The sequence below is a fragment of the Amblyomma americanum genome, chromosome 9 (assembly GCF_052857255.1).
Source record: "Amblyomma americanum isolate KBUSLIRL-KWMA chromosome 9, ASM5285725v1, whole genome shotgun sequence".
Lineage (NCBI taxonomy): Eukaryota > Metazoa > Arthropoda > Arachnida > Ixodida > Ixodidae > Amblyomma > Amblyomma americanum.
The window spans coordinates 80,407,267-80,428,606 of NC_135505.1; the positions used below are offsets into that span (position 1 = coordinate 80,407,267).

A 21,340-nucleotide genomic window follows, 5' to 3' on the forward strand; every position below is an offset into this window, starting at 1 on the left:
TGCCATAGAACGGGAATGCATGTAGCTTTATAAATCACACCTTAGTTTTTTTTAGTTTTTTTATAGAACAGCAAATCTCTGTGCCACATGCGCTGTGAAATGCAGAACCGCTTTCGTGCTTTGGTGCTGGTCGACCTCCGACTCCGAAACGCCAGAGTTGAGCTAACAGAAAATATGAAATAAAAGTTCTAATGATTTCTTCTTAATCAAAAAAAAAATCCCGGCAACTAATTTTTAAGTATTTCGATGTCATTTTTGGCGACAATAGAGTCTCGATATGAAAGCTAGAACACGTTGCTTTTGAAAGGGCATGTTTTTTGGAATCGAGATTTATGGAAACGTGGGCTGCCAGAGATGCGGGCTGCGAAGGCTCAGATCAGATCACACCATAACCCGTTTATTAACAAAAAAAAATTATGTATACGGACGTCTTTTCACATCTGTTTAGAAGCAGGGCGCCAGCAGCCAGCAATTCAATCTGCTATAGAGTATCGACCAGAGCAGTTACATAGCGGCTGAAACCCCCAATACAAATAATTCGATACTCACTAGCATACCACTCTGCATCAGTTCGCATCACGTACAGTCAGCGCTTGTGTTTTGTTCATTATAGCAAAGAACTAACTAGCCCGAGTCACTAGCCTCGTTCACTTATTTTTGCTGGTATTCTAAGTTTTAATATTTCGCTGATGTGTACTGCAAATGTCCACCTTTATGCTGTACAGCCATCTTTCTTCAATGACACTGTTCTGTTATATTGCGCAAAGGGTAACTAGAAAGAATAAAGGGTAAGGGTATCTTACGACTGTGAGTTCGATGGGTAGCGGGATTCCGAGCCTGCGGATCACGGGCGGATCGAGGAACAGCTTGACCACCATGATGACTATGATGGCGACGAAGGCCACCAGCGTCGTCTGCCACGCCACCTCGTGGATGTGTTCAAAGAAGGCGTACAACGTCTGCACAGAAACCACAGCAGGAAATTTTTGTGCCACTTCTTGCGTGGAGTCATGCATGGCCTTAACATGGGGAAGGTAGTTCATTGTGCAAAACAATGACTAGAGGGGACTTTTTTACAGGGGGTTCAATGAAATCTGATTCAAGGGTGATACTTCATCGCCCTTTGGCACTCGTACATTAAGTAAAACATTGACCCATTTGTGCCTACAAGAGCACGTGTTGAACAGTTAAGGCAAATATAGTAAAACTACGAACAGAAGAGTTATTGCCAACCTGTCCCTTCTCAAAGGAAAGCTACCAGTGTTCAAACAGCCATGTATCTCTATCCGCTTGAAGAAAACGAACTCATACCTGAAACCGCGGTGTTTGTATTTCGCCCTCGGGGCCAAAAGCTGGCATTTCAAACAGTAGGGCAGGAAACATGTAGAACGATTATAAATGCTCTACGACCAGCGGGCCAGTTCTAGTGCCTGTCGCTGCGCTGAGGCCTTCAATTTGCTATGGCGTCTATGCTATGGTTATGCACCAGGATGTTCATGTGGAACATGCTCCACCCGACACCACTTCCCCAAGGTCCACCCTCACGGAAAGGTGACTCGCAACCTGGGTCTGTTTCAAGGACACATTGTCTCATAGTTTAAACGGCACCATGCTATATTCGAGATGACCTCATATTATGCACGAACTCGCACAAGAACTCACCCAGAGCTCTTAGCACTTTTTGGACAAAACGGCTTACGAAAAGAGTAGCACTTCTATGCGTTCACCAGTTCACTGCAGTATTTTCTAGTCCAACCTATACCTAAAACCCGTTCAGCAAGCCGTGAGCACCAAACAGCGGGAATCGGGAGTTGGTGCATAGCGCTCACCTTGTATATGGTGAACATTCCAGTCATATGAGGCACGTGGTTCCCGAAGATGGATCCCAGCTGGCTGACAACCACCTGGACGGCTACACCCGTCGCGAAGCCGTTGACCATCTGCTCCGAGAGGAACACGTTGAGTGTGCCCAGGCTCAGGAAGCCAAACACCAACTGCGAGATAGCGAGGTAGAGCACAGGTCAGGAAACTATTACTTGTAGTACACATCGCTTTATGTACAGTCGGGGACAAAAATCTCTGGACCGTGCGCTCTGTAAACGAAGCTCATAGGACTGTCTTTAACCGCCGGCTAGCGACCACACCTGTGCAGGTAAAAGAACAAATTTTTCCCTTTCACCCCCAGAAGTGCGGTTTCCAGCCGCTGCAAAATAGTAAAGCTATCAGCTTAGTTGCGGAAACTCATGGCGAGAGACCTGTCCTCGACCGTACTAATTTATTTGCAATACTTCCGATCCAATTACATGTGCTACGAAAGAGCGTAAAACAGCATGACAAAGGTAGCAGTACCAAGAAACGTAAAAAACAATGGCAAGCACTAAAATTCCATCATGCCAAAATACTCTGATATATACAGAAACGCACAAATACCACCAATGCACAGTAAGTGTTTTATGCTAAAAAATGGTAAGAACCGACCAATATCGTTTTGCTCAATTACGTGGGTATCGTATCCGTTAATTGCCCGCTCTGATCTGCATGATTAAGTCCACCGTTCAACCACGAAAACGACTCAACGCACAGCGATTCCTGCCCCTACACCGACTGAAGCAAAATCAATCCTCTCGGCTCGGTATATTGACCCGTATTTGTTAAATGCATGTCTTAATCCTACGTTTGCCTAAACGGCAACTGCGCCATGCAAGGATACCTTATACAGCTTTAACGTGAAATCAAATCTTATAGAGAGTCTTTAGACGGTGCAACCTCCCGTGCAATCTGTGGGTGTCCCAAACAGGGAGCGTGGCTTATACAAGTCTCCAGAAACATGCACAAATAATTTCACAGATGTAGCTTCTGTGTGCAAACATAAAGATCTGAGCCGTTAACTTTTTTCGGCTAAGATTGCTTCAGATCAGGGATTCACCTCGGGACGATGAGCATTTTGGAATGCGGAGAGTTACCCTGCAATCTTCGATTTCGACCAGAGGCTGTTTCTTGAAATCACTAACATGCTCATTATTTTGCATTCGGATTCATCTACTCTATATTTCGAGCTGATAACCACATTTCCTACTCCTTGCAGCTCGCGTGAGACGTTGTAACTATTTAGACTTCGCTGAGCGAGCATACCTTTTATATACTCTAGACTTTTCAGCACACGCATAGTAAGGTGCCTCCGAGGAATTCTACAAGCGGAAGGCGGGTCTCATATCTCAAACGATATATGGCGGCACCCATATATGTAATTATGAAAAGATGTATAGAGGCCACATTGCTAGACAGAACGTTAATCTGATAAGATAAATACATTTTGACACTTCAGTGGACATTCCATGGGACCACCGATTTACCTGTATAATGCCGATGGTGAAGCATAACGCCGATGTGACTTGCCCCACCGTGTACGGCCCTGCCTGCGTGGCGTTGTGTATGGCCACCATGGAGTGGTGACCACCCAAGTCGCCGCTGATGAGTTCTCGCACTACGCCGCCCGTCATCATGGACATGATGGCGTCAGCGCCTGCAGGCGAAGCGAGCACCCGTTGTGAGTAGCGCCTTTCGTACCTTCCTGACAGTGCGCAGCATGGTCCGCTTAGAGGAGACTAAACTGATGGCGGAAAACATGTTAATGTACTGCATGTCCATGTATCGGCAAAAAAACATCGCCATCGTTACCAATTCCTCATTTCTCAGAAGTATCACACAGGTGAGAAATTATGACATGCGTATACTTATGCAACAAATTAGCCTTTATAAAATACGTGTCAATAAAGGAAAGAAAATAAATCTTGTTTTCGTTACAGGGACACTATACAATGTTATGTCTAGTTATTCCTCCCTGGTGGTGGACTTTTTAAAGTTTAGGATACTATTTTGTTAGACGCTGTAGACATGGCACATATTGGTATATTACACGGCAGCTGCTCTTTGCTGCACACGTTTTGCAGAAACTGAGGGAGAAAGAGAACTCACGGAAGTGAAACGATGTATTGCCATGCACGTGGCTGAGGCGGACGAGATGTGCAAGGAATTAAGTATAAGACTGAGTACTCACCAACGGATGCTTGCCTGACGGTACCCAGGATAATGTAGATCATCATAGGGAACATGGCGTTGTACAGGGCAAAAACCGGAGGGACGGATGCCAGAAGGGTGTAACCCAAACCTGCGACGAAGAAAAGCAGTTTGCGTGAAAGGCAAATTGTCATGCAAGAAAGTGCGGGCTGGACAAAATAATGAACACATTTCTGAAGCACAACTAGTGTGAACTTAAAATAGCGTTAGACTGCAAGTATTAAAGAAGAATACGCCACATGTACCACTCAGAGAGGGTTCGTTTTGTTCGTTTCATAAATGATATAGCTGATCCTGTTCAGTCAAAATTTGTCGATTGTCTTGCATATCTACCTAAACCACAAAAAACAATACTACCAAAGGATTGGCTACAAAATAGCCAAATTTATCGGCTGTTTAGGCCAAAAATTTTGTGAAAATCTCAAGCCAGATTTATTGTTCCTTAACGCAGCAAGAGCTTCGGCAAAGATAATGTATAGTATGGCAAGTAGAAAGACGCGTCTTATTTTTTCTAGAGACATTCCATGCTGAAAAACGAGGGCCAAACAAAAAGCTACACAGCAACGGTCTCATAACACTCATGTCTGCCATGAAACTACTACCGCACGTACTGAAAATCAATAGTCCAGCCGAATAAAGCTTACAGGGCGTACCAGCGGGATTTAATTCACAACTACTGGCTTAGCAATTTACGAAAACGTGAGTTGCAGTCGTTGCCTTAGTACACTGATATGACTCGCCGAAAGAGAACGTGCGCTTGAATTGCAGGCGCCTTTCAACTAAGATGTCATGTGCACGAATACGAAGGGCCCTTTTTGGTCTTTAATGTTATCGTGGTTCTCCCATCCTGGTCGCTTTTTACAGCCTCTTAATAAACTCGAACCATACAGTTAGTTGCAATATTCACAGTCATGCAGAAATCGATGCAGGCATATCGGCACGACAGGTATGCACTGGCCAAGTCTTATGGCACGTAGCACATATTTCCTATCTCCTTGCAGAATGTAAAGCTCCTCTTCGCAGGGCCGAATAGAACCTTGGATAGAAGACCATTGACGCAACCACTACAGCTGCATGGTTTTAAGCTGAAGTGTAAATTTTTCGTTCTTGCAAATCTATTACTCTATTTTATTTGCTTCTCGTTCCGGGTTGATATCTATAAGAAATAGCTGCAATGAACTCAGTACAAAAAAATCCGGATGCAATGAATCACTCCCATAAAGTCTCATTTGACACAAGCGCCTAAGCTGACCGACTCATTGAGCATGTCAATGCGTTTTATTAGTGATGTATCGTAAATTCCTTGACTACATTTAGTGTGGCTTTTACGCGGCGAACGTTTCCGTATGACAGCACAGTTGGTTCTTCGACAACTCAGTGCCCACCAAAAAGTGTCGATACAGTGCGAGGAAAGTGCAAGGCTGGATGCTCACTCTGAGGCACTTGGAACATGGCGACGGTGAAGCCCGTGACGATGTCGGCGAGCAGGTACTCCTTGACCCGGTAGGTGCGCAGCCATCCGAACACGGGCAGTAGTCTCGTCGCGGTGTGCTTCAGGTGGCGGGTGTTGCACTGCGACTTGCCGATGCGCTTGAGCACGTCGCCCGGCACCGTCTTGTGCTTGGGCAGCTGGATGTACGTGTCGTTGAAGCCGGCCTGCGAGAACGCGAGGGATTATGCATGGTTACGTTGGACCTCTATTAACGAACGCATTTATATTTACATTTATTACTCTCGTTAGCGAGACGCTGGCATCTTAATGTCGTTAAAATCGCGGAGAAAAAGTATTAGCCTCCCCCTGATTTGTTTTCATTACTAGCATAGATGCAAGCACAGTCTGATTGAATATATGCATCTTGAGTCAAACTCTTCGGACTAAATATGGTGTCTTTCTGAGCCCTATAGAGGAGTTCTTACGGCATTCTTAAAGACCAAAAGGCTTTGAAATGTGAGGTAGAGGGTTCCTCTCGCCCAGCAAAGATGCATATGTTCAAATACGCCATGAATTATACTCTGCTTGACAAAAAAGAAGCCACTTTTCCTAAACACTAGTGACCAACAGTGTCGACAGCACCGAATCTCAAGATTGCATCAACAAAAATGGTGTGACTTATACTCATTGTCCAAGAAGGACTAAAACTAAAACGCGCATACTTTCCCGTCTTTGATATATTTTACGCTACCTTGCTTCGTATGTCCACGAAGTATGCAAGCCTAGTTTTGGAACTAGTTGAGCTCATACGTATGCACAATATGCGATCCGAAGGGTTGCTTTCAGCTTCGCCTACTGAAAGAGAACGAGAACATGCGTCGGTCATTTACGTTCTGGGTGGCTGGGACAGCCCTACGAGATCTATAGAGATTAGTCACGATCATTGGCTTCTCTGAGCCGGGCCCGCTGAAGTATCGCACGAAGGCGTACCGCTTGGTCGAGTCGCCTACGATGCATGCACAACCAGGCCATACGCTGGCTGAGATAATGACCTATAAAAATAGGTCCCTGGGAAGAGATCTTGGGCACTCGTGAGGGGATGTAAACTTATGACAGGCTTCCGGTACGCATCCGGTACTGGAGTAGCCGTTGCGCAATAATGGTTGTGTCAGTACCGTAGCTAGAACCGGGGGTGTCCAACAATATTCATCGATTCGTGATTTTATGTCCGTTTAGATAAACAGCACCAGAAGTAATGCAACATATCCTATGAAGGCGTAGAAACTGAGGCTTCGTATTATCCTATGAGTATACATTAGTTTCCTCTGTCCCACAGGACGATGTCGTTACAAAGAAGATGCTAGAACCGCTGCAGTTAGCACTAAACTCTGGAACCCTTAAAAAAAGACCGTGCTTTGAGAAAGATCTCTTAACATCAACATGAGCGATTTCTTACATTTGAATTCGGCTCGTAGGTAAACGTACAGATTTCAGAGGTTGCTTAATATTCAAAGCCAGTAACATATTAATCACTCAGCTATAAATTTGACAATCATGGTGGTAAAGGGCTTCACTTGCTTGTTGAATGCTTTTGGCTATTAACGTGAAAGTTCAGTGCGCGATTACAATTTGTAGGCAGATTGTGTATATTAGTGCATTCTGAGCAAAGAACTGCATCTGCCAATTTGAATGATGTTTTATTTTCAATTAATTTATTCTTATATTTTCATAACCAAACCGATTTTGAAAGAAAAGTCACTGTAGACAATACAACTGTGTAGTGCGAATTCGTGTAGGAATTTAGTACTCTGGAATTGCCAGAAACACTCCTCAAGATGTTGCCGTAAAAAAAGCTGAAATATTGCAGACATCGGCATTGATGCGCATGCCTGCGCTATAAATTCACGTGATCCCGACCACACGGCCACTCCAGTTGTGAACATCACACCGCGGCTGACAGGCCGGGCAGCCAGCGTCGCCCCGTAGCCGAGCCCAATTTTGCGAAATTACGCATCGAAAGCGAAACTCCGCTTCCTGCTTGTCGGGCACCCGCCGCGTTTTCTTGCGAGCGGTAAAGGACACGCAGGAGCAGCAGGGCATTCATTTGCACAAGCATACATTGTACACAAGTCAAAACGCGCACAAGCTGCGGTCACACGCACAAGCACGCCCACATGACAAGCGAGTAGAGCGCACGCAAGGCCCACTGTGCAGCGCGGCGACGGATATCTGGGCTACGGGGTTAATTGCTCCAGTTTCCCAGCGACACTGGGAGCTTTCGCATTCGCCGCGTCGGAAGTAGCTGTCCTTGTTTCGTTTACTTTGTGTGTCTTCTAAGGGCTCAGGATGTTGGGTACCCGCATTGCTTCCGCTAAAGCGTTACGGGAGTGCTCACAGTTCTCATGTTTTTGTCCTGTCAGCCAGTAATCGCACCCGTGTGGGTATGTACAGGTACCTGGCTTTATTGTGCCAACCTGTCACCATGGGAACCTGTCAGCGTGTAGCATAGAAGTGCGTCCGACGGCAGAGTAGCTGTTAGAGTACAAGTGAGAACGGGGCATGTGGTCACTATGAACACATCGTCTCTGAAAGCACGACTGCAGTTTTAAGATGCATATGAGCAACTCGGGTGGCCGACAGGGGCGACGCTGATAAAGGTTGTGTGGTGCGTTGTAAGTTATCTCCAGCTGAGTGAAGATGGTTGGTCCCACCTAGTCAGTAGGTTAGAATCAGATAGTAATGTAAACGAGAAACGTGAAGTCGATCTGCGTGATATCCCTTGAGGGAATGCCGCCGAGCACTCTGCGTTAATAATAACCCTCACCGTAATCACGCGCTAACAACATGAACTAATCGCCGGTCTTTGATTCAATGAATAACTTTTAGTAAAAAAGTCCTGCGCCGTTTACTGCTACAGGATCTATTTATGGTTCGCAGCTGAATGCGATCCGCTTTGGCGACAGTTTACGTCTCCCATCCGTCAACGGATATTTCACAAAAGGAAAAGAGAACCCACGGAGACTTGGAAAGTAATAAGAAAGATTATGACCAAAATTTTACGAGTTAACTTCCTTGTTGTGCGGCACATAATCATTCACGTTTAGTTAACGCCAAGGGAGCAAACGAAACAGCGTTCATGAAAACAAAAACGTCGCCATTACATAACGTATCTGCCGCCCATAATACATTAAGCTGAGTCGTTCACGTCTTCATGCACGGGAGACCTCCATGCCACCATAGCGCTTCCGTAATAACAGCCACCGCAAAAAAGACCACTGCCCTCTGGACCAGCAAAACCATTAAGGGCCCACCCTGAGGCTAAAAGGAACGGCACCGTTATTCCCAGCAATGTGCTCCCACGAGGTCGCTAAAAATAAAGGGCTTGCAAATCTACTTATTAGAAATAATTGGTGCCTAAATACCTAGCAAGGCTGCGGCGGTAAATGATCCTTAAATGCGCTGGACAACATCTGGCTCCTGCAAACTCGCGCCCTCCCTAGGCGCTTTGTTCACCCTCAAACTTCCATTGTTCACTCCCGCTCCAGAAAAGAAACCATGTTAGCCGTCCCCACCAATACGTGGCGCAACAAGTTGTACGAACCTTTACACAACCGCAGACAATCAATCAGGCGCGGCTTCAAGCTGAGCCGGTGGTAAGAAACTACGCAAGTGTCGAGGCGCAGAAGTGCTATGGTAATAATGGCGGACGACAGACGAAATCACGGGCTCTCTCTCTTCGTGTGCCACTGCAGGAAGTGTTCGTAAAATTGCGTAATTGCGGCGAGTAGCGCAATTAGTGCGCCTATTGCGGCACCGATGCGGCGCAAAGCGAAGCGAATTTGCTGAAGGCCGAATGCAAGGAGCATGCCGCGGCCTCGACGGCGCAATTATGTTATTGCTCCTCGGGAACGAGCCGTCACTGGAGTGCTAAAGGTGCGATCTTCTTGAAATGTGATTTCGACACTGGAGTAATGCTGCCAAATGAAGAGGTAGCTAGCTGGCACGTGGTCAGAGAGTTTTGGACGCTTCCACAAATAAAAAAAGCAAAAAGATAACGAGGATAAAGTTTGTTGCGCATAGCCTTCTGCAGCAAAGGAGATTTTCACTAGATGCTTTCGGGACTTCCGCCTTTCGTTCCCAACATGGTGGCTGCTGTGTTTGACCCCACGTTTTGGCGCTTCCAAAAGAGGGTTGAATACCGTTTGACAATTTTTTCAATAAGGAACTTTAGCTTTCTGTCTTTTCTTGTATTTTAAATCATTTTGCAACAGAAATAGCAGAGACGTTCTGGTGACGCTGCTTAATTTCTGGTATTTAGGCATGTTGTCAATCAGCATGCTGTCATGACAAAATGCAACTTCACTATGTCAATATATTGCAGGGAACACTTATGCTCCGCCTTAAGGGTATGACGCGGTAGCTTAACGAGTTAACATTCAAATATGCGGAATTGGTCATTCTCAACTTTAAATTGATATGTCCCCTGGGAGACCTCATACCATACCACTCTTTGCGCAGTGGTACAGCGGTTAAGGGATGCGCCCCTGCCCTGCGATAGAAGATGCCGCCACCGGTTGGTTTTGTGCGACACAAGTACCTCTTTCCGAGCAACCTCTCGCGATCAACCATTAATTGAACTGCCGCCTACCATACCAGTGTGGCTAGTTTTCTCACAATCCGGTGGGCCGGTTGTGATCACCCCACAAGGTCACGTGACCTAGGTTGCTTTTCCGGAGGTGTCTTCGAGGGCCCCTCTACGCCACCCTATATATCTATTAGAATGCCGACAACGACGAGGCAGGGTTGTCTGCGGAACGGGGCTTTTAACGCTATCGCGTTAGGTATGTCAGAACGAATAACATAATTGTTATTCGACAATGCATTTTGCTGACAGTTCGTACAGCAAATTATTAACAGGAATATCAAACATACACCTGAGCTTACGACCAAGCTCTTTTACGCCATCATGCCCTGAAAAACTTATTCCACGGTGGTTTACAAAACGTGAAGAAAAAATTATGAGAGCATTTTGCCAATCTTAAGTGCGCCATGGCGAAAGCCTTCGGCCTTGCCGACTGCGATTCTAGCTTCGCAGGTTCCCATACCAGTGGCAGTCACAAAGGCAGTCACCTTGCCACACTTTCGATCTCGACGACATAGTTGGCGCTTCATGATGATGATGATGGCCTCTGACTGAATGGCTGTTGGCGCTTGCGGTCTGCTTCTCTGGCCTTCTTCTCCTTCTTATCTTCTTCTCTGGCTTCTGGCTTCGGTGTAGTGACGCACAGGTGACGCACCAGCGCGTGCCCCGTTACCATGACGACCTAGGGTGTGACGTAACGTGCCCTCATCGCTATATCGACGTCCGCGCTGTATCGACGCATTTGGTGTTTTTTTTCTTTTTTCACTATAATTGGCTAGAATTAGGTAACAAATCACTCTACAGTAATCAAATTTGGTGTGGGGGCTACATTTTGTCCCCTCAATCTGATGCTATCATTGGCTTTCTGCTATCCTGATTAGTTGCCGCGTTATTCGTAGAAGACAGCGTTACACCGGACGCGCGAGTATGAGCCATTAAAGGCTTTCGCCTTAAAAAAATAAAGAACGGGTCCATACATGCCAGAGTAGCATATGCAGAAAGCCTCACCTGGGTAAAAGAGGGCCGATGCACGCCATAGCGCGCGCAGTCTTGAGGATTCATGCTGCAACGTCTGAAGGCGTAGTCTCTCTTGACGGGTGCGGTCGGGTTAGGACATCTGCGAACAAGAAATTTGAAGGGGATGAATCAAATGACAAATCAAATGCTCGAGAAGGAAAGAATCCGCCGCAACCGAAAGCATAATAGAGTGCAATCAAATTGGAATGAACTGGTAGCTGGATTGAGATGTGTGATGCCACATGTTGTGACGATGATATTTATAAGCTGGCGAGAAAAAGCCGGTGGGTTAATATCCGAGGGCTGACCGTCATTTATGGAAGAAATGACGCGGTCAAACAACTGCCGCTGCGCCACTTATGCAAAAGGCAGCACTGACTTCTACAGTCCTGCGAGCACATGACAAACCATCTGTTCTTCATAACAGTATAGAGTCGCTCGGCGCATGAGGCACAGTTATGCCGATGAAGGAGAATATCAGTTTTGGGCGTATGATAAAATACGCAACTGCCCACTCACCCGTGGCAGGTAAGTGCGCAGAAATGTTTACTTATAATTTTTTGCATGAAAATGAAAAAAATAATATATAAGCCTTTGCCGACATGTGGCCGCTGTCCACAGAAAAGCCCTATGATTTATGAACAAAACCATCGCTTTCATTCTGGTGAAATAACGTAGTGGTATCCCGCAAGGTGGAGGAGAATTGTAATAAGGGAATAATTACTCATCGGCATCAACCCATGCGCAGCCATATGGCTACAAAAGCCATAAGGCTACATATGGCTATACAGGTACCGCAGAAGCTTTACAGTTAAGAAAAATTCTTCCTTATCCGGGGTTCGAATCTGGGACCACTGCTTCGCCGCAGCTGTCCCACTACCGATTCAGCTAACCGGGATGTTTAGTATATGGCAAGGTGAGATCGAATTAATCAATAAAACTCAAATAGGGAACAGTGAGGTAAAATGCACGTAACAGCCGTGCTGACAAAATACGGAGGATCAGCCACTACTGCTCAATGCCAGCGCAGTGAGCATTAGAAGATACGTGTTTGTGCCGCTCCAACTGATAGTGGCTACCTGCGGCTCCGAACACACTCGCGGTCGCGTGAATCGGAGCAAGACCGACAGTGCGAGCGCATGTTTTGATCGAAACCACGTTGCTCGTGCTACAACTGTTCCAACCCATTGATACCATCGGTGTGTAGGCAGCCGGATGCTATTCCGCGCCAGCAGTGTTCCGGTAGACACAGGTGTAACAGGAAGGACAAAGCTCTTTTCGAGGACTTTCTGAGCAGGACTTTTAAGGGCTGACATCAAAAACACGTGCGGTTCTCGTGGCGTAACACTGCACAAAATTTTCTCAAAAGTGTGCCTCATGATAGACGCGGCGAATGCTTCGAGAAGATCGCAGTCTCAAAGTTCTTAGATTGACTGTAAACTTCGTCGGCATTTTTATCGATCCGCAGGGTTTGTTAGGTCGTGAATAATGCGAACGCGTGGTAACTCTCTCGCCTTCAGTGCAAGCACTAGGCCAGTACGGTGAGGGCAAGGATAAACGAGGGTGTGGAATTAGGAACAAAGAAAGAAGTTATCACATCGGCTTATGACGTGCTGAGATGGGCTCAAACCAGTTGGGTTCGGGCGTTGTTACGCAGAAGCAGGCACGAGTATTAAACCACTTGTTTTATTTTTTGACACTAAGTGCACCCGCTAAGTGGAACTACTAAGTGGGGTCCTGCAATGCTTTGAGGTTGCAGTGAGACAAAGCGTAGGTCCCTTCTCCATCTGCCACTCTCATTTTGAGACAGGTGAAACTAGTATACGCTGTTTTACGTGGGGAACACCCTGCTCCCACTATCCGCACAAGCACTAATAGTGACCTATGTCGATCATTTCCGCGAGCCATGGTTTCATCCGGAAATGGACACGATCTCGAAGCCCACTGTAGCAGTACTGCGTCACAACTCAGGGTCGAAAAACAGGAACCCGCCACGGTTCGGTTTTCCCAGTAAGCCGTGGGCGTATAGTAAGAGCGCCGCATCACATCTCTTCTGCCTGACGCAGGGCTTGAGCGGCCTTTTGATCGCTCCGGAAATAGAAATGCAAGCTCTATGGCGCGATGAGCCGTTGCCGCCAGTTTCGCTTTGGGATTGTGCGCACGCGCGCGAACCATTCGCTGGCTGCCGCGAAAATGTAAACAGCCGGATGGCTGCGACTGGGGATACGTGCAACCTGCGCAAGTGTGAGCAGCGCCGGGGCTTACGCATGAAGCAGGAAAGAGATAGAGAGAATGCAATGAAGCAGAAAGAAAGAAAATCTAGTCGGCGAATGAGCAGATGTGCTACTCTGCGCATCGGGTGCTTATGTATTGCGCGCAACAAAAGGACCAGCGTTGCCATCCTGCTCTTGTCACGGGGCGCTGTACGGAGAGTGTCGATGCTTCGCTGTCAGCGTTGCTTACCGACAGTCGGCAGCAGAAGCTTACGGGACGAGGCTTGACATAAAAGAAAATGCTGAGTTCGCTGCCTTCTATCTAGGTCTCTGCATTCTATTGTAGGTATAAAACGTGACTCTTTTGAGCACCGTTTATTTGCTCTAGTGCCGAGCTGAGATCAGGGGCAGGAATTCTTTAAAGATCGTGAGCTTTCAGAAAAGTCTTCTCTAGTTCAGAGAAATCAGAATGATTCGTGTACTGACTGACCGACCGACCGATCGACTGACCGACCAACCGACAGACAGGCAGGCAGGCAGGCGGGCAAGCGAGCAAGCTAGCAGGCGGGCGGTTAGGCGGACGGGCAGGGAGGCAGGGAGGCAGGGAGGCAGGGAGGCGGGCGGGTTCAGCAAAGTGGAAGTTTGGACTAGCTTTTATGGCATGATTTTGAACAGAAGTTTAGCACGACGAAAGGACAAGAGAGGGACACAAGACAAGCGCAGACTGACCGACGGACTGACTGAATGTCTGACTGACCAACCGACCAAGTGAATCACCGACAGACCGAATTGGGATCGGTGATGTCAATCATGAAAGACACCTCTGCGTACGGGGGGGGGGGGGGGGGGGGGGAGGTGGTTGATGTGCACGCTCCATATCCTAGTGACAATATCAGGCGACTAGGCAGCGATGCAACGCTGGAGTCAATTTGTTCTACAAAATGTGGATCTCCTTTACCTCGTGCTGACTGTAAAGCGGGACAATGCCATAGAATTTCCCCGCCTCAGTTCGGAGATGCGAGACTGCTTAAAACATAGAAGCGGCATGCTCTCGGGTCCCGGTGCCCTCTTCGGCGGTGCGAAGAGCGAGATGAGCCAGCTTACATTGAGGCTAATCTCGTTACGCGTGCATGAACCCGCCTCTTGCCTGTTCAGGCATTCAGCCGGAGAAGGCATTTTCGTAACCGCTGCAGCCCACGATAAGCATAGCTCGGGTCACCATGAGAAAACCAGGGGAATAATTGATGCGCCTATTATTCTCTTCTGACTATTCATAAAGGCTAGGTGGCGGAATGCAACTCTATGCTCTTCGCCGCTGTCATTTGGAGGCCTTAGCCAAGTGGGTAAAACGATGTCGAACTTGAGGACAGCACTTAGCATGCTCACGTTGACTTGCTTAAAAATGGGAAGTTAGCAAGATCAGTCGTCCGACTCAAGCAACATCACAAGTTGCGTCTGGAAGTTTAATGCAAATTAAAACTTCCAGCCTTTATCTCTGTCTTTCTTCTTTGTCTTTCTTTGTTTTCTTCACCATTCCTTACGACTTCCTTTCATTTTCTTTACTTTCGTATTTGTTCTTTTTTGTTCTTCCATTTTTCGATTCCAGCTCTCGAGAGGGTGGCACCCGGCACCCTTCTCCCCTCTCTCTTTACCACGCACTTCACGGCGCGGTTCAAGTGTCCATCCAGAGTGAATTAATGGCAACTGTTGGGCGATCATCTGGTAGGAATCTATTTGAGTACAGCACGAAATAAACAAGGATGCATGGTTCCTTCTCTGTATTTTTTGTTTTCTTTAACAAAATTTCCTGGCTTCGAGTAGAGCCTGTTCCGCGTCGTTTTCGTCTTGTGTCCTTATTAGCTTCGTATTCTGCACTCTAAACGCAATTGCACCTGTGTGGGAGTAAAAAGAGGGTAAGCTGTCTTGTAGCGCACTCTCTTTTAAGGCGGTAGTCTTTAATAGCTCGTGCTCGCGTCCGTCCGTTACATTTTAGGTCACGTGACCGGATCACGTGACCTCGTGATGTCACGTGACCTTAAGATCAAGTGACTGTCACGTGACGTTGTGATGTCACGTGATCTCTATGCCACGCTCGCGCCAGCTGATCTTCTCCTCTATTGTAAAATGTATTCAAGCGCGGCAAATTCAAATCAGTGCAATCAGTCGCAAAGGGTTTTCGCCTTCCCGCAGTTAAGAGATATCTAAGTTCATCCAATGATTTTGTTTTTATAAAGTATTCCGCTAAAAGACAGCTTACTTCCTTTTTACTCCTTTCTCTCCTTAAAAAAAGGAAGTGTGCTAGAGGCCAAGTTACTCTATGTTTACTCCTTGCCGCAAAAAGAATTGCGTTAGAGGAGAGTTTACACCCTTTTTACACCTTCCGTTCAAAGTGTAATCAAATATGACCCATAGTGGGACGGTTACCGGGCATTCCTTTCCAACTAATCTTCTCATTCAGCCTCTTAAAGTTTGTCGTCGCTTGGCCTGGCTATTACGTTGTGGCATAAAACTTACCATGCCAAGAGCAAGAAAAGCATCGACCCGCTTGAAGCGAAGTTCTGGGTGGACGCGGCTCCCTTCTCATACGCGTCCCAAACACTTCCACTCGAAAGCTTTTTGACTCCGTTTCATACTATTCAGAATCGAGATTAATTATAGTCCACAGAAGCAATGTATGACAAGTTGAAAGGAAGGAAAGCAAAAAAAATCCTATAACGAAGGGCAATTGAAATGTTACAAGGACGGAGACACGAACTGTGATATCGTGCGAGAAGCATACTTTCCAAAGATGAATTTTCATACCTGAAGGCCTTTTTTCAATCTGGTCGTTTTCATTACGTTATAAAAAAGCGTTTTTGTTTAGTTAGGCATAAGCAAGCCCATTTTTAGCGCTTCCTCTGTCGCATCGGGTTTGTTGTATCCGCTGTGCCTTGAAAAAAAAACCGGTACTATCTGGACAGAACGGAAGTTTTCTGCAAAGCATTGACCTTTGCTTGTATACTGATTTGTGACGTCGCATTCTTCTTACAATGCCACCTTTTTCATTAACATTGCATATTTAGGGCTTTCGGTGTACTTAGCTGCTATTAATCTACCCAACACTCTAGTCCGTGAGTACGTTTTTACGTTAAAGGCGTAATTTTATATATGTTTGCACCTTAGATATTTTTTCTACGGCTTTGTCAGCATGAAACCTGCTTGTCGTGAATGGGCCTTCATGAACGCGCATCCTGTAGCGCATAATAACGGTCCTTCGCTAAAATAGGATATTCTACTGCGCTCTTTCTTAATCTATCTATACGGCCGTCCTTTACAGCCTGCAAATCTTTATTTTCTCTAAATAATTTGAATTAATTGGCAGAGCATTATTTTATGTGCGTCCGTCAAGATGTTTGAGCATGCAGTGTGGACCATATATTCAATCATCATTGTCGTTTTCACCACCTAAGAACATGCTTGTATCGTGTGCGTATGCAATAAATTTTACGAGGAGAACTACATTGATAATGAAATTTTTTATAAAGATCAAAAATAAATGGTCCGAGCATACCCCACACAAGGCCGCAACGTACAGGGTGAGTTCGTGATAGGAAGCAGTTTACAGTAACTGCTTGTCGGCTATATTTTAGACAGCGCTTTACGAGTGATCCACTACATGCCTGCTTAAACCGCAGCGTTGAAGCTTCCGGGGAAGTAGCTGATGATTTAAAAGGTCAAACGCCTTTGTGGTATGAGTGAATAGGCACATGAATGCTCCTGTTTGGTTCAAATTGCTTTAATAGGCATTCCTTCTGCCGGCGGCTGGTTTTACGGAGAGCCGCACTGAACACGCTCGTTCGGCTCGTAGGCGCGTCTTGTGCCGCGGTATGCGGCTTTACGGTCGAGCGCTCTATATCTGCGTGGTCCGACCGCCGAGCTTTACGATCTCTGGAGCTCCGGAAGCCGCAGAACGTAAGGTTCCTTTTTGTGGGTTCGCGAGCGATAGGCTGCTGAGCTCAGCAGGGATTCTATCAAGAGGGTGCTATGAGACAGCTTTTTCCACGTACGGTTCTCCAAGGCGGTTTTTTGTTCAGCACTTGGTGTAGTGAAAACACGTGTAGCACACTGTGAAATAAACCCGGAATGCTTCCCATTAACTGGCGTTAGCACTTCGGCGTCTCTTCACAACGAGCTTGAAATAATGGTAGGTTCTGAGAGGGCCGTGCAGTGTTGCATTACCTGGGGCAAATTTACAAATGCGGCTCTATGAACAGCATTTTCAAGGGCGCTTTTCATGCAGCACGGTTTGCATGTTAAGGAGTGTTTTGAATATAACACATGAATATTTCACATACCACAAGAATATAAACAGCTATGCCAGGTTTAAATGCACGCGGTGTACACGTCGTTAAGACATTTACAAAACGTAAGGAATAACTTTGAACTCATAACAAACAGCTTTGAGCGAGAACGCTTAACCAGTTTTTGGCCATTTCTTTGATTGCAGTATCCCTTGTGACACAAGAAAAATAATTATTGGCCTCAAAATAGAACGTCACCCAGCAGTGTCTTGTTGCAACCGGCGTGAGAGGGACACTGAAGGTAATACTAAAATCCACTCTATTGATATATTGCCACCGCCCAAGGGCACGGCGGAGGAAGTCACGCAAATAAGACCACGTTAACCTAAAGAAGTACCGAAAACCAGATACAGATAATTCACGTAATCAGATAATATTTGCATCACTACCACTAGTGAGCTTTTTATTTCATGTGGATAACAAAAACGAATGGCAAATGTGGAAAATAAAATGAAGCAAATCGATTATTCTCGAAAACTGTACGAAAGTAACGAGTTTAAATATATGCGTCCAGAAAATATTGCAGCTTATCTACACATATGTCCGCAAGTAAACGCCCACAGAGTGAAGTAATGCAAAGAACAAAAAACTTCTTAAAACAAAATTCTTATGGAGTTGTTCATAGAATTTCTTTTTTACTGCTTCTCGATCGATTCTTGGTGTTTCTGGACCACGGCATGTAAGTATTGAATGCGAGGGAGCACAGAATAACAGGAAGTATAATGAAGACTATAGCAACAAACTTATATTTGTTTCTTCTCTGAGAGGGGCACGTGGACAACTCACAGGCCTAACTGAAATGCTGTGCCGCGTGGGTGCAGTTTTTTTTTTTTGAATTCTTTGTACCTTTACGATCTACACAAGGGATCATCATGCTTGAGCCTCCGACCAAATAATCGATGTTAGATTAATCAACCAAGCACCTATACGGGGTACGATCGGGCTTTTTAAACAAGCAAATTTTACTGAGAGCGCATTGAAAGTTCCTTAAGTACTAGATAACGAACACTACACTATGAACCCCGAGGAAGTATATTTCGGCAGAACTTGGTGCTGGGCACGGTGGTCACTCATTCGTTGAAACTGAAAGTAGCACTATTAGGAAGGCCTCTTTCTTCCTAATAGCGTCGTAATAGCGACCTTTTCTTCGCGCTCTTTCTGTAGTATTCTTAATAGGGCCAAATTCAATTTCAAAGAGTGCCGAAGAAGGTAGGAAAACGAGGAAAAAAATTCACTGTATTATTTGGGATTAAAGCCAGAACAAACTTTGCATTTAAGATGACAAAGACTCACTCTCCAATGCATTTTACTTGCTGCTGCAATGCTGATCGATACGTACCAGACCGTGTTATAGATCATACAGTCGAAATCGGATTAGGCAAGCCTGAGTGGATTGAAGAAAAAAGACACATTTAAATGCTGGAGTACTGCGGGCTCAATATCTGTCCGAACCAACGTGCGCATAAGCACAGCGAAATGGAAATGGAGACAAAGACTTCTGGAGACATACAAACGAAATTGATGTGAGCCGTTACATCAACACTGTAAAATTTAAACCTTCGTACGTACAGAGTTGAAAATGTGAAAAAAAAGGAAACAATAGAGATAGCATGGGAGTACGCGTCGAAAGAACGCTCGAAACTCGAACGTCAGATCGAACGAACGCTCGAGTGAACGAACGCCTGAACTCACGGATTCGTATTGACGCCGCCATTGCCGTCGCGGTGCATAGTCGAGCTGTAGCGTTTCCCGTATTTCTCTTTTTCCTTTCCACAGATGCAGACGCCTCACGTGCGGGCACACAGATGAGAGCAAACCCGTGGCGAATGCCAGTGGATGCAAAAGCGGCGCGCTGTTGCTCCTGTAGTGCCTAAATGTTCCGCAAAGCATTCGAGGTGGCGCTAGCGTAGTGCCCCCCGGAGCTCTCCCCTCACTGGTCGTTTCCGTATGGCCAATCGCGCTGAACCGCGGCGGCCACTTTGAACCCCGCGCTCTGGTGTCGCTGTCTTCGAGCCCGCACGTGTTCGCACAAGGGCGTCACGTTGCCCCTGCACCGCACATTGACAAACGAGATATGTGCTTGCGCTGTGCAAACAGCGCGCGGCCGTTTCGTTCGTGACCTGGTGCGTATTCTCAGGCGTCACATAACTTAAAAGATAACCGCGACTCTGAGGACTGCCGTTATGTTCCTTAAAAGCACGTGCCCTCTTTCCACCTGGATAATGCTTGGCAAAGACAGGGATTTTAATGCTCCGACCGCACCCTTTCCTGCTTAGGCTGGCGTAATAATTTTTTATTTTCTTCTGCTCTTATCGCTTGCATCATCCTGTGGTCAGCCGAAGAGAGAGCGGAGGCGTGGCATTGCCTGAACCACTGTGCAAAAGGAACGAAAGAATCAAGTTGTAATGCAGTCGCTATATCATGGCAGCCCACATTGCGAACGGGCCTTACCAGAATTTCCCGAGCCTACTCTGCGACCAAAAGCTGACTACGGTTTTATGTTTTCTGTGGCCGACCTATTCTTTCACGCCATTTTGGTTCCTCCGAAATTTAAGCAAAGGATGTGTTATGCCCTGCTTAACAGTTGCTGGATTATGAAACCGGAGATACAGTTGGCACCAGGAAAACAAGGGCTAAACAACGAAAGCACGATGAATCTAAGAATGATTTGTACCTTCCTGCAGATCACGACTTTGGATTTCCATGTACCCGCGGAGCACGAAAGTGACAGCGCTAGCAACCATGGAATGTTCTAACGCGTCAAGACCTTTAATACCTGCTTCCCTGAAGGCTCCTTGTTCCCTCTTACTTAGCTAGCTTTGCCTTGAGTTCCAGGATGTAGTGGGACTGAGTAGACACGTACAAAGTATATCATACCTTACGAACTGCACCTTTTTTAAACAGTGTGGTTAGCTTAATACGCAACGCCACGATTCGCTCGCGTTATTTTTTCATTGCATGAAGCTAAGTAATGCCGTAAAACTGAGGTATAGTACGCCTTTCTAGAGTACACGAAGTCGTGGCCAGGTACTTAACACATAAGAGTCTAATGTGACGGTGGATAGATTGAGAACCGCAATTTCGTGCGTGTTCGTGGCGTAACCAAGGAAACGAAGAGCAAAATTGTAGGATAATGACAGATCAGTATGTGCCTGACAAAGTGAGACGAGATCTCGCTTAACTCTGTTAAAAAGTAAAACAGCTAACTTCTTCGTGTACATGAGTAGGTCGGGAACGTTTATAATCATTACATCCTGCATGCATTGGTTGAGGTGTCGATTTCCATCAGCACAGGAGCGATTCTGGTACCTAATGCGAAAACCTGTATATATATTGCCCTCGTAACAGCAGCTAAAGCTATGGAAGACCGTAATTGGCTTTTAGTCGACGGTTCTACTCACGCATCGCACCTTGCTAAAAATGCCCAATTCTAGGGTTCTTCACGTAAACAGGATAAAACTGCTTAGTAACGCCCAGGTAAATGATCCCTTCCTGTTTATTTAGGCTGAGGGCGGCGCGAGCTGGTAAGCGCTATTGCTTAGGGAATTTAACGCGGGAACTTCGAAGAAGACCACAAAGAGAGTGTTTCCCTCCATGACGCCATTTAATAGATGCCATC

The 21,340-nt window shown here is 46.2% G+C and overlaps 1 protein-coding gene across 5 annotated transcripts in view; it reads right to left on the reverse strand.

Annotated features, from left to right (window-relative positions):
* LOC144105488 (prestin-like) overlaps positions 1 to 21,340 on the reverse strand; it is a 200,800-nt gene that overhangs the window by 13,433 nt on the left and 166,027 nt on the right. For 4 of the 5 annotated variants that reach the window (XM_077638611.1, XM_077638613.1, XM_077638612.1 and 1 more), the window contains 6 exons: positions 11,160 to 11,268; positions 5,511 to 5,733; positions 4,058 to 4,168; positions 3,354 to 3,523; positions 1,830 to 1,994; positions 804 to 959 (listed from right to left, as the gene is read on the reverse strand). In XM_077638611.1, coding sequence (XP_077494737.1) covers positions 804 to 959; positions 1,830 to 1,994; positions 3,354 to 3,523; positions 4,058 to 4,168; positions 5,511 to 5,733; positions 11,160 to 11,213 — 879 coding nt within the window. In that variant the 5' untranslated portion in view covers positions 11,214 to 11,268. Of the gene's footprint in view, positions 1 to 803; positions 960 to 1,829; positions 1,995 to 3,353; positions 3,524 to 4,057; positions 4,169 to 5,510; positions 5,734 to 11,159; positions 11,269 to 19,413; positions 19,671 to 21,340 lie in introns of those variants that run through there. The other variant, XM_077638610.1, reaches the window with a different exon arrangement.